Source organism: Mastomys coucha, chromosome X (assembly GCF_008632895.1).
Source record: "Mastomys coucha isolate ucsf_1 chromosome X, UCSF_Mcou_1, whole genome shotgun sequence".
Lineage (NCBI taxonomy): Eukaryota > Metazoa > Chordata > Mammalia > Rodentia > Muridae > Mastomys > Mastomys coucha.
This window is the reverse complement of record NC_045030.1, coordinates 75,905,269-75,918,145: the sequence shown is the minus strand read 5'-3', so window position 1 is coordinate 75,918,145 and position 12,877 is coordinate 75,905,269. Positions and strand designations below refer to the sequence as shown.

Genomic DNA, 12,877 nt, shown 5'->3' with positions numbered 1-12,877 from the left:
CCAATGGAAGGAGAGGTCCTTGGGCCTATGAAGGCTCGATAGATGCCCCAGTGTAGGGGAATCAAGGGTGGGGAGGTGGGAGTGGGTAGGTGGGTGGAGGAACACCCTCATAGAAGCAGGAGGAGGGAGGATGTGATAGGGTGTTTCCGGAAGTGAGGGAAACAGGGAAAGGGGATAACATTGAAATGTAAATAAAGAAAATATCCAATAAAAAAGAACAATTAGGTAGTGCAAGTTAAGAGTCAGATAGACCATGAGTGCATGGTCTAACTTAGTTAATTACAATAAAAGGTTTTCAAGGTTATTCAAATAGTAAATAGATAAAAGTAATCAATGTTTAGCTCAAATAACTCAAAAGCATCAGGGATCCATAGAATATGGCATTTAATGTTTCACTATTAAAAGATCTTTTAAGTATGAGGCATGTCTACTCCTGACAATACCCCCATTCCACTTTAAAGAAGGTGGTGAGCATCAATACCTCCATGTGGAGTTGCTTCAATTGTGGCAAGCTAGACACTGGGCATGAAATGACCTAATTTTATCTACAAACAGAATGCTGTCCACAAAGGTCAAATGGACACGGGGTAGTCAACTGCTAAGTTATGCCAAGACAGGCTAAGCTAGTTCCTGCTTCGCTTAATGTCTGTCAGATGTTCTGGGCCAGAAGACTGAAAATAGATGCTCCAATGTTATAAGGAATATTGAGGACTAACCAGGTAGTCAGCTGACTCTGCCAATTGTTTAAATGTGGAAGCTACATTCCTGCATACTCAAATATATATTCCTTCTTAAATCTTTGACGGGGTTGAAGACTAGTTATAGTCTCACAATTGAACTTAAGTTGTTTAGCATTAAAGAAGGTGTTCTAGATGTAAAAGGATGGTTTTCAGATAGTAATACAAGTTAAAATCACACATGATTGAGGTATAGGATTTTAAACTCATTAAGTTAGGATAGATGATAAAATACTTTATCTAAATTACCGAATATAATGGACTGGATATTACATGTATACCCATATCTTATAATTTTTATAATTTTATTCAATTTGTATCTGAGAGAAAAGAGCCTTTTATTAGACTAAAAGGGGAAACCTTGTTAAGGTCTGGTCTTTTGCTATCTATTGTAATGCTAAGTTCAGGCCCCCAAGACCTGGTTTTCACAGAGATGAGAGTCAGAATGTACACCTTGGCCCCAAGTTATTTCTGATTGGTAAATAAATATGCCAACAGCCAATAGCCGACATAGGTGTGATTTAGGTTTCCCAGGCTTGGGATTCGGAGAGGGACCAAGAGGAAAAAGAAAGTGCAGGAGGAGAAAGGAGAGGCCGCTATGGATTAGGAGTCAAGAAAACATGGCCCTGAGGTCTGGTCAATTGGAATTAAGAGCAACCCAGATGAAATATAATAAGTAGTAAGTAATAATCTGGGGTTATCTGTAGGATAGTTGATTCTAATATCAAAAAGAGGCTAGGTATTTGTCCAGCTCTTGTACTGTCTAAGACTTACTGTAAATATAAAGGTTGTGTGTAATTTTTATTTGGGAACTAAATGAGCAAAGGCAGGTAGAAACCTGGGTCAGGATTAAATAATTTCTACAACACTACACATACAGAAAAAGGGCTATGTGAAGCATAATATTGGGGCAGCATGCCTGTGAGTTGTAGAACAAGAGAAGTTAGGAGAGAGACATTAAATTTCTCACAGTTCCAGAGGCCAGATAAAACCTAAACCTCAGATTTCTGGCCTATAGAACTGTGAGAAACTTAATGTCTTCTCTTAGCTTCCTTTGTTCTACAACTCTATTTTCTTGTTTATTTGTTGTAGAAGTAGGAACTTAGCCTAGGACTTTGTGTATACTAGGCAAGTACTTTTACACTGAGCTATACAATTCTGTTGTTTTAAGCCATGAAGTTTGTGGAGTTTGTTGTGATAGCCTCGGTATATTTAGGCAGTGACAAAAAAACAATGCCATCTAAGGAGCTTAACTACAAAGCCTTGAGAATCCAAACTAAAAACATCCCCAAATTTCAGCTCTATTTTATTCCCTGTAACATTAAAACCCTCAAAATGAGAAGAATACTTAAGTGTTGACATTGAGAACATCAGAGATGGGCTGAATAACAACATGAATTTGGCTGAAAAGCTGGCTGATCTACCTAGTTTTCACTTTATGCCTGACTCTAACTTTATTCTGGAGGTATATAGCAGTGAACAAGAATGAAATCCCCTGCTCCAGTTTTCTTGGAATTTAGCAGAATGAATGAAAGCAAAATTTGTGCACCTGTCCAGAAGAATGTGTTTCAATTCTTACCCTTGTTTCCTGTCTTTCACAAGGATTTCTTTCTAGGACTGCTTTCAGTATTTTGGAAGAGGAGATCTGGGGTAGAGTACTTTCCTGGCATACTAGGGCCTGTGTCCATCCCAAGCACCAGAGGAAGAAAGATTAAAGAGGAAAGAAGAATCAATTGGAAGGATTCACTGAGTCTGATGAAATGAGAGGCTCCATTGAACACTTCTGATTACTAATAACTCACACAGTAGATGCTCCTTAATGAAGTGCATATGATGTATTCAAGAAAGAGGAATGCAAATGGCACTTAGAAGGTGATGATCCTCATAAGGTCCACTTATAACCTACCAGGTAGGTTATAAGAGCCACGAGCAACTTGTGCCAAAGCCCAATATGGCAGCTAAGGATGGTTGTCTTCAGACAAGTAAGGGTAAGGGTAAGGCTAGAGCATTCTCACTCTAAACTAATTTATGAGCTCATAAAAGCCCCTGAACTCTTATCTAGTGTAAGCAAGAAAAGCTAAACTTTTAAGGAGGCAAAAAACCAAAAGTCAAGGTTTGAAATAAAAAAAAAAATGTAGAGTTGAATCTGTAAAGACAAGAGGAGCAGAACTAGCTAGGATTATTGTGTGCTCAGTGAATGCTTGGTGCATCTGAACTCTAGCAACACCTTTAGAAGATAATTGTCCATAGTTGTGGGGTCATCAGAAGGGAAGAGCCTGCAGTGCACCACACTTTCTTAACTACCAGACTCAGGTGGAAATAATGCAAGGATATCAGAAGTCATTGTTGAGTTGAGGTCTGGCCAGGGTGGGTCACATGTAGAGCCTTTCCACACTTATTTACCTGGAGGATCATGATTAACCCCCCCCCCAGTCCCAGGTTCTCCATAAAGCTTTCTTATTGATGATTTGATTCCAGGTAAGAACCTTCTCTGAGTTCTGGGCCATTTTGAGTTTGCTCTACTCAGGCTCTTGCTTACCTGCCGGTTCATAAAGACATAGATAATGGGGTTGTAGATAGTGGCACTTTTGGCAAAATAGGATGGTAGAGAGGCCACAAGAGGGTGGAAGGCATAACCAGGGTGGGCAGTAGCAAAGCATGCAAAGAAAGTATAGGGCCCCCAGCAGAGACAGTATGCGAAGACCATCACCACCACCATGCGTGTCACCTCCTTCTCAGCCTTCTGGGTGGACTCGGATTCTTTCTGTTGCTTTGCCACCTAGAGAAGACAAGGACAGTGAATGGATTACTCAGATAGGCCTTTATATATGGAGGGACTATTGTTATTGTTCAGGTACCAAGTTAGGATACTAGCAAGAAGAGGGAAACCTAGGGATCTATGGGGAACAGGACATAGTTCACCTAGTATCCCAATCCTGCCTCCCACCCTAAGTCAGAGAATGACCTGACTTGGGAGCCAGAGTGGTCCTGGAGCTAGCTTTATGTAGGCCTTATGGGAACAAGTGGCTGGCCTGGCCAAGGACAACCCTCAGACCAGACCTTTGAAGCGGTTGTTTATAGTTTCACAGAAGCTTGTGAAGGACAACTAAGGAAACTGAATTTAGTCTGTATCTGAACCCTTCCAAGAAGATCTAGTCTTGTGCTCAGGTTTGAGACTAAAGTCCTGAATGGAGCCCTAGAAGTGAAGTTTGCTTTAACTAAACCAGGCCTGGAAATTTCCAGGTGCCCAGTGGCAATGCAAGATCCATATATACACTTCCCCCAGGTTTTCTAGAGGATAGAGGCCAGCCACTATCTTCCATGGAAGATTTACTGATGACACAGCTGTAAAAGGAATCAGGAAGGCTATAATACAGGAAAAGCTGAAACAGCAGTGATGGGCTCTGCTAGCCAAGAGCTAATACTGCTGACGATGGAGGGAAACACTGTGGGAACTAGATAAATTGATTCTGATATGGGACCACCAACACAGGAACCAATTTGCAGCCTTCATTATAAGACATGAAGGTGAATGGTGCCTCTGGAAGAGCTCATAGTCTTCTCTAGAAAGAGCTTCTAAATGCCTGCTCATGCAGGAGCAGAAAGCACCTTCAAAAAGGTAAAGCACCACTTTAAGGGACTTTCTGTCACCTGTGCTACACAGTACTGGGGCACTGAACAAAATGGTACACGAAGTAAATGGTAGGAGAGTTGTTTAACAAAGAGATAATTTATACTGGGGAGGGAAACCATTAGAGGAGCAAAGACCATTCAGCATACAGTACCTAGCTTACACATTCTCTTACTCTCATCTTTTGTAGGGGCTACCCAGTGATAGCCTGGCCTGGATAGAGATGTTGGTGAGTTATGGACTCCTGAGAGAATAGACTTTCTAAGATGGAGCAACAGACACAGGACAGTGTTGAACAGGTCTAGAGGCAAAAGGCATTCTGGAGTTCACTTCTTGATCTTCCCCAAGAGCTTCATTGTGGTGGTTTGAATGAGAATGTCCCCCATAGGCTCATGTATTTGAATATCTGGTCTTTAGTTGATAAAATTGTTTTGGAAGATTAGGTGGTATGGCCTTCTTGGAGGAGATGCATTATGAGGGGTGAGCTTTGATGTTTTAAAAGCCCATGCCAGGGTCAGTCTGTCTTTCACTGCCTTCAACTTACAGATCAGGATTAAGCTGTCAGCTAGTGCTCCAGTGCCATGCCTGACTGTCTGGTGCCGTGCTCCTCACTACCCTCTGAAATTGTAAGCACCCCCTAATTAAACGCTTTTTTAAAAAAAAATAAAGTTGCTTTGGTCATGGTGTCTTTTCACAGCAATAGAACAACAGTAACTAAGACCCATGCGAAGGTTATGCAGGTGTTCTGTAGGTTATGCTCCATGGTAGGGCTGTACTGGGCCAGGGGGAAGGCACAGACAGCTCTGTTCCCTTTCTGAGTCCTTTAGGAATGGGCAGACAGTCACTTTCCATCTCATTGGGGGTGAGAACAAGGAAGCCAGGTTTTGAGACTACAAGGACTTCATTTATGTGTATATCAGTCCTGTTGTGTCTGGATGACAGTTTCATTGGAACTATTCATCACCTCTACATCTTACAATGTTTCAAACTCCCTTTCTGCATTAAGGGCTGTAACAGGACACAGAAAACATGTAAAGTTCAAACCATACAAAATTTCAGCACAAGAAGAAGTTCCATCCCTAACTAAGAAGCTATTTGCAACTGATACCTGCTGAGAAAGGGGAAATTAGTTTTCTCTAACAGAATGTCATTAGGTATATCTGCCACACTCCAGGGTAAGCCCTTGGCCCAGGAGTAGCTGTCTAACACAAAATGGACTCCATGATTGGTTTGTTATTTGTTTGTTTGATTGGTGTTTTTTTTTTGTGAACTTTTTGTTTGGGTAATTTTTGTCTTAATAAATTTTGCTTGTTAATTTGTTTTGACCTTTGTTTTGTGTTTTTTTTTTCCTGAGGGAGAGAGAGGGAGAGAAGGGGCAGAGATTGTGAGAGAACATGAAGTTGGGTGGGGAGGATCTGAGAGGAGTTGGGAGAGGGGAAAGAATATGATAAAAAAAATATTGTACATATTTTTTAGATAATAAAAATGCCTAAAATTTATCCCCCAAAGGAACTCCCTGCATCTCCTTACTCAATGTAAACATCAAGCTGGCCTTGAATTTACTATATAGCAGAGGATAACCTTGAACTTTTTTGATCCTCCTGCCTTCACTGCCTAAGAGCCACCACTCACAGTTTATTTGGTGCTTAGTATGGAACCCAGGGCTTCAATACATGCTAGGCAAATATTCTACCACTGAGCTACACCACCTGTCCCATACCATTGGCTCTTAATATTTTCTTATAGGGATGGGATCTGCTTATATGGTGTAGTGGTTTGAATAAGAATGCCCCCCATAGGTGTTTGAATGCTTAGTCATCAGGAAGTGGCACTATAAGAGAGGTGACCTTGTTGGAGTAGGTTTGGCCATGTTAGAGGAAGTATGTCACTGGAGGTGAGGTTTCAAAAGCCTACAACAGGCCAGCATTCCTTTCTTTGCCTTCGGATCAGGGTGTAGCTCTCAGCTACTGCTCCAGCACCATGCCTGTCCCATTCCCACAATGATCATAATGGACCAAGCCTCTGAAACTATAAGCAAGCCCCCAATTAAATGCTTTTTTATGAGTTGCCTTGGTCATGGTGTCTCTTAACAGCAATTGAACAGTGACTAAGACTCACAGGGATAAAAAAGTTTAAGCCAGTCATGGTGGTACACACTCAAGAGGCAGAGGCAACTGGATTTCTGTAAATTTGAATCTAACCCAATCCACATAGCAAATTTCAGGCCAGCCAGGACTCTATACTGAGTCTTCATCTCCAAAAATAAAAGGGGATGCATTTAAGATACTCTGGTGGACTGATTGATTTGGGATCAGAGCAATGTGGAGGCAGGAGAGTTACCAGTTGTGGCTCTGAGTTGCCTACACATCTTGCAAGTTTGGTATGAGGACAGGAGGGTAAAGGGCTTACTGCTCGGATGGCCAGCCACAGTTGGAGGTAGCAGAGCACGATGATGCTGAGTGGGAAGATGCAGCACGTGACCATGAGGACCATCATATAAGACTGAACCCCGGGGTACGAGGTACCGCTGAACACGTCTGGGCCACAGGATGTCTTCAGGCCGTAAGGCCAGTACCTAAAGAGAAGGGCCAGCAGCCCATCCTAATTCAAGCTGGGGCAACCTAGAACCTCCCCAACCAGCCAGGGCACACACCTGACTTGAGTTAGAGGGTTTTTAAATTGAGAAGAAATTAACCAATTAGAAGTAAACAAGTCAATAGCATTTCATATCTACACACTGTTGTACTTCTAGAATATTATGATCATCTTAAAACTCTCTAGTAGGATTTTGGTAAATCCTTGTCCATTTATATACTTCATATCATCTTTTCTCTTTGTGGCAAAATATGCATAATATAAAATTTGCCATTATGACATTCAAGACTTTCCCAAGGTTATGCAATTATCACTACTTGGTTCTAGAATATTTTCATAAGGAGGTTAAGAGGCTTCCTCTTTCTCTTCCTTTTTAGAAACATCTAAGAATATGTGAATTTTTTATGAGGCCAGTTTATGCCATGGCTATAAAGAAGGGGCATGCTCACTGGGTAACCATGGAAGTGAAATGAAATAATCCACTCTAAGCTTCCACCAGCACTAGCACTAGGACATTCTTAATTACTGGAAGTCATTGTGGTTCCAGGGAAAGACAAGGTGTTTACAAGGCTTAATTCACAGAATAATGGAAGCTTCCCAAAGAAAGAACATTCTTGTCCAAATACCACAGGAACACACACTCAAGATTGTCATGACAATCAGTTGTTCATATCTCATTCCTCCCTGCCAAACATCTAAGTCATTGCCTCATCAGTTTTGATTATTTCCTCCAAAGAATGAGTCTGGCAAGGATATATATATGGCTTCCATGACCTTCTATACCATCTAAGAAACCTCAGAAGGTGGTGGGGTGAAATGTATGAGAAGTGCCTGGCACAGAGCTTTTAAGAGGGCCCTGAAATCTAAATGTACCTAGTGTTCACTTACATCATAGCCCTAGGATGGGCATTTTGAATATTCCTAATCTTCTTGTGGGCTTCTTATACTTGAGATAAACATTTTCATAGACTGGGGAGTGAGCCTCAGGGCCTCTTTTAATGTTATAGGGAAATACAGTCATACATTTATGTGCATGCCTCACTGAGAAACTAAGGAGGGTTTCCTCCTCTTTTCTTGTAATCAAGGAGCCACACAGACCCAGAAACCAGAAGTAATTTTCCCAAAGATCACAGTCTGACCTTCCACACTTGGTCCTACAGGAGCTACCTTTCTAGCATCATTACACCCTTACCTGCTCCAACCAAAGATTGGTGGGGCCGTCCATACAGCAGCCCAGACCCAGGAGAAGACAATTCCCACAGTGGCCAGCTTAGCATCAAATCTCACATTGCCAAAGGGCTTGCAGACCACCAGCCATCTTTCCCAGGAAATGATGGCCAGGGACCAGAGGCCTGTGATCCCTACAGGGAAGAAGAGATAGACCAGGCTTCAAGATATACAAAGGAATAGTCATACTACTTTTAGATCCAGAGTTCCATGGACTTCTTGGTGAATGGATATTTTTTCAATCCATTTTTATGACATGTGTGTCTTACCTTCTTTCCCCATCTCCTTTAGGGTTGTCTTCTTTGCTTCCAAACTAAATCCAGCAACTTGCTTTCTCTGTCTTTCTACTCTCTAACCTTCCTTCTAACCATAGTTGCTTGTGCTCTGGAGCAGGATGTCCTAGTTCTCAGTTTAGTTACTGAATCATAGAATCCCTAGACTGGTAACTTAGAACTCTCATAGCTCTCTCTCCTCAAATTCAGCCTGCACACCTCGTCACCAAAAAGAAGGCAAGAAAGGGCTATGGTAGCTGGCTGACTTGTCCACAGGGACCCTGCAAACCCTTTTTGTCCCCTTGGCCTTTGAGACTGTCTTCCTCTGATGTCATTGATGAAATTCCTGGAAACGCATGTCCATACTGGCATAGCCACACTGAGGTGTTATTGTTCCAAAAAAAAAAAAAAATAGAACATGCTTATTTGCTCTTTCTTTAAGTGTTTGGGAACAGCTCAGATTCTCTCTAATTGAAGGGTGGCACAGGTTCCCATTCCATCTTGTCAAAAGTTGTGTACACAGGCCTCAGGGACCCACAAACCAGGGTGGGGAAAAGCATCTTTCATTCACCTAACCTCTAAAGGACACTCTGTATTACCTTCCATTATGAACTTGGCAGTATTAGTAATACCCCTGACTCAGTCAGCTAGATAGAAAAGTGACAGATATTCTCATATCACCTTACATTATTACTCATTGTCACTTGACTGAATTTTCATTAGTAGTCAGATCAGATCCTTGTTGAAATACTTTAGTATAGAACACTGTTGCTAATGTTTTAGTGAAGAATTTTAAATAAGTACTTTATTAATTTTGAGTATATGGGTGTTTCACCTACATATATGCCTGTCTATGCCTAGTGCATGTATGCCTATTGCCCATGGAAGTCAGAAGAGGGTGATATATCCCTTGGAACTAGAGTTTAAAGTGGTTGTGAGCCTTTATATGGTTGCTACATAATTGAACCCAAGTCCTCTGGAAGAGCAACTGATACTCTTAAGCACTAAGACATCTCTCCAGCTCCATTTTAGTCCACAGTTTAGAATGTTTCAGCTTTGCGTTTTTTTGTTTTTTGTTTTTTGTTTTGACAGGATCTCACTATGTAGCTCTGGCTGTCCTGGAATTCACTTTGTAGACCAGACTGGCCTTTAACTCAGAGATCTGCCTGCCTCTGTCTCCTGAGTGCTGGGATTAAAAGTGTGTGCCACCTCTCCATTGGTCAGTTGCTGGCCGGACCTACCAAGGAACCACCACACTAGGTTCCTTTCAGCAAGGGCTTCTTGACCACCGCAACACTGTTGAGTTTGGTGCCTGCAGACAGGATTCATCTCCAGGTAGGGCAACTGACCAATGCTTGGAACCAACCATCAAACTGAGTTCAGTGAACCTGGTGGGGGAGCTGGTGGAAGGACTGGAGGAGCAGAGGGGAATTGCAACCCCATTGGAAGAACAACATAGACTGGCATGACCACCCTGTTCTCCCAGAGTCCAGACCACCAACCAAGGAGTGTACCTGGAGGGATCCATGGCTTCAGATACATATGTAGCAGAGGATGGCCTTCCTAACAGCAATGGGAGCTCCCCTCCTATTGGTCCTTGGTCCTGAGGAGGTGTTATGTCCCAGTGTGGGGGGATGTTGGAACAGTGGGGTGGAAAAGTGTGGATGGGTGGGGAAGCACCCTCATACAGGCAAAGGGGAGGAGGGAGGGCAAATATGGGATGGGGGGTTGGTGGAGGGGGCAACCGGGAAGTGGTATATCATTTGAGATGTAAATGAGTGGAATGATTGATATAAAAATAAAATAATAAAATAATAAAGAAATTAAATGTTCATATATGTTGCTCCAGGAAGACCCCTGAAAAGAGCATGCAAAGTGAAAACATCAGTCTTGGAAGGAAAAAACATAGCGTATCATAAAATGCATGAAATGTCTGGAATGTATGGTTAGAGGCAGCCTAGGACAGAAACTGGGGAAACACCAAGTGGCTGCTAACAGAGACGATTCTTCTTTCAAGACTATTAAAATATTCTAAAATTGATTATAATGATTGTTGAACAACTCTGGATATAATAAACTCACTAAATTACAAAAAAATAAATAGTGTGCCACCATTGCCCAACAATACTTATATTTTTTATGAAAGACTATGTCACTAATAGCTAAAACTTTAATAACTATTTTTCAATGTAACTGATAACTTTGCAATGTTGTGGATTTAATTTTATGCATTTATAAACATTCCTAAGGGTGAAGGCATCTGTGACACCACAATATGCTGGCTACTGGACATCTGAGTGAACCAAGAATACATTGTGAGTAGGACAAAGGTAAGCCTAGCAGAAGCAGAGCCAGACATGAGGATGCCACTTAGGACCAAGTAACCACCAAGGCACACATCTTTAACTGAAAGCATTTGGACCTAGGAGATAAATTTTGTTTACTTCATCTTTCCTGATTATTCTACCCCTATACTTTTGGGATGCAGCCCCATACTCCCTCTGGTCTGAACTTTATCTGCCAAATAGATGAAGGGCAAGGAGAGACAATAGTGAGGGAACCAAAAGCAGGGGCAGCTACTGATAGATGTCTACTAGGTATACAGCTAGGTAAGTGGGGTTCCAACCATGTCCATTTGTGGGTCTTCTAACCCCAGTCTGGACCTCTCAACGTGTCTACTTATAAGCATGACATTCAAACCCTCCCTTTTCATATATGCTCAACAAAGCTTGTCTTCCAGATTGGCTACTACTCCTGGACTCTGCTTGCTCATTTAGAGATAAGGTAAGAGAGGGGGTAACAGAGGCATTGTTTGTCCCCATATGGTTACTGGGCCCTCTCTAGCATAGAACATAGCACACTGGTACTTCTTAGCCACTACTTTTTAGTGTTTGTATGTGTGTATAGCCATGGTGTATATATGGATATTAGAGGAGTTGGTTCTCTTCTTCTAACATGTGGGTCCTAGAAATGAAACACAGCTCATCAGGTTTGGCAGCAAGCTTCTTTACCCACTGCACCATCTCATCAGCCCTTAGTTACCTAACCTACGCAAATCAGACAACCAGTCTTAGTGATGGTTGTAAAGAAAAGTGTCTAGAATCTGGTCAATCTCCCTCCCACCCCCCTCTCTCTGATTTTTCAAGACAGGGTTTCTCTGTGTATCCCTGGCTGTCTTGGAACTCAGTCTGTAGACCAGGCTGGCCTCGAACTCAGAAATTCACCTGCCTCTGCCTCCCAAGTACTGGGATTAAAGGCGTGTGCCACCACTGCCCGGCTGGTCAATATCTCAAAAAGCTCTGGGAACTGTCTTTCTCTGAGAACAGTTTATCCAGTGCCATTAACCCAGCCTGAGAGATAGGATGAAAACACATATATCCTGAATTAGGAAGGGGTCTATCCAAGGTGCCCAGAGCCTGTCTTTCATATGTTTCTGGAATTCTCTGGCTCAATATCTATCTCTTTCCACATGAGCCGCACAGCCCCAAACTGGGTACATACAATCAGAGTCTGTCTTGATGTTGAACTCAAGCAAACTGAGTTGAAAATGTGTGCTTAGATGGAAGTCTTCAGAATCCTGTAAACCTGTCCTCCAACCCTTGTGCTGACTGTGATCCAGCTTCTATATATAAACAGCTGACTGTGATCCAGCCTCATATATGAATACCATTTGTGAACCCCAGGGTTTGCAATATGGTTTCCTTTAGGCATACAATGTTGTGTTTCTTTCAGCTTACCACACAATGAGACAACGTAGCCTTCTATGACACACAGAGGGTGGCCCAGCACAAAGTAGCCATAGATTTGGTTCACAACACTGATAGTGCTGGCAATAATGGTCTCTGCTAGATCAGCAACTGCCAAGTTCACCAGAATCCAATTCAGAGGATGGCGCAGCTTCTTGAACCTCATGGTGGCTGCCAGCACAAGTCCATTAGTGAAGATAGATGCAATGACCACAAGAATCATCCAGGTGCTGGTGAGGTGGTACACCCACCTGGGAGCAATGTGATAATTGGGACCTTCAAAGGGACCTGGAGGCAAGAGGTACAAAATACAGGAGGAGTTGCACAAAACTTTATGGAGCTGTACCAACATCTTTTTTTTCAAAGATTTATTTAATATTATATGTAAGTACACTGTAGCTGACTTCAGACACCCCAGAAGAGGGTGTCAGATCTCATTACAGATCGTTGTGAGCCACCATGTGGTTGCTGGGATTTGAACACAGGACCTTCCGAAGAGCAGTCAGTGCTCTTAACTGCTGAGCCATCTCTCCAGCCCTGCACCAGCATCTTGACCCCACTTTTCCTTGCTCTAAGTGAGCCCTGTACATAAGGCAATTAGGGTGATCCCTAATCCAGTAGGATGGGTATCCTTATAAAAGGGGGGCATTTGCCATTGCTGCCTTTTGC

General features: G+C 42.4%; 1 protein-coding gene across 1 annotated transcript in view; it reads right to left on the bottom strand.

Moving 5' to 3' along the window:
• LOC116093167 (medium-wave-sensitive opsin 1) overlaps positions 1-12,877 on the bottom strand; it is a 26,560-nt gene that overhangs the window by 8,947 nt on the left and 4,736 nt on the right. The window contains exons 2-5 of the mRNA XM_031374496.1: positions 12,200-12,496; positions 8,156-8,324; positions 6,778-6,943; positions 3,277-3,516 (exon numbers count right to left, since the gene is read on the bottom strand). Coding sequence (XP_031230356.1) covers positions 3,277-3,516; positions 6,778-6,943; positions 8,156-8,324; positions 12,200-12,496 — 872 coding nt within the window. The remainder of the gene's footprint in view (positions 1-3,276; positions 3,517-6,777; positions 6,944-8,155; positions 8,325-12,199; positions 12,497-12,877) is intronic.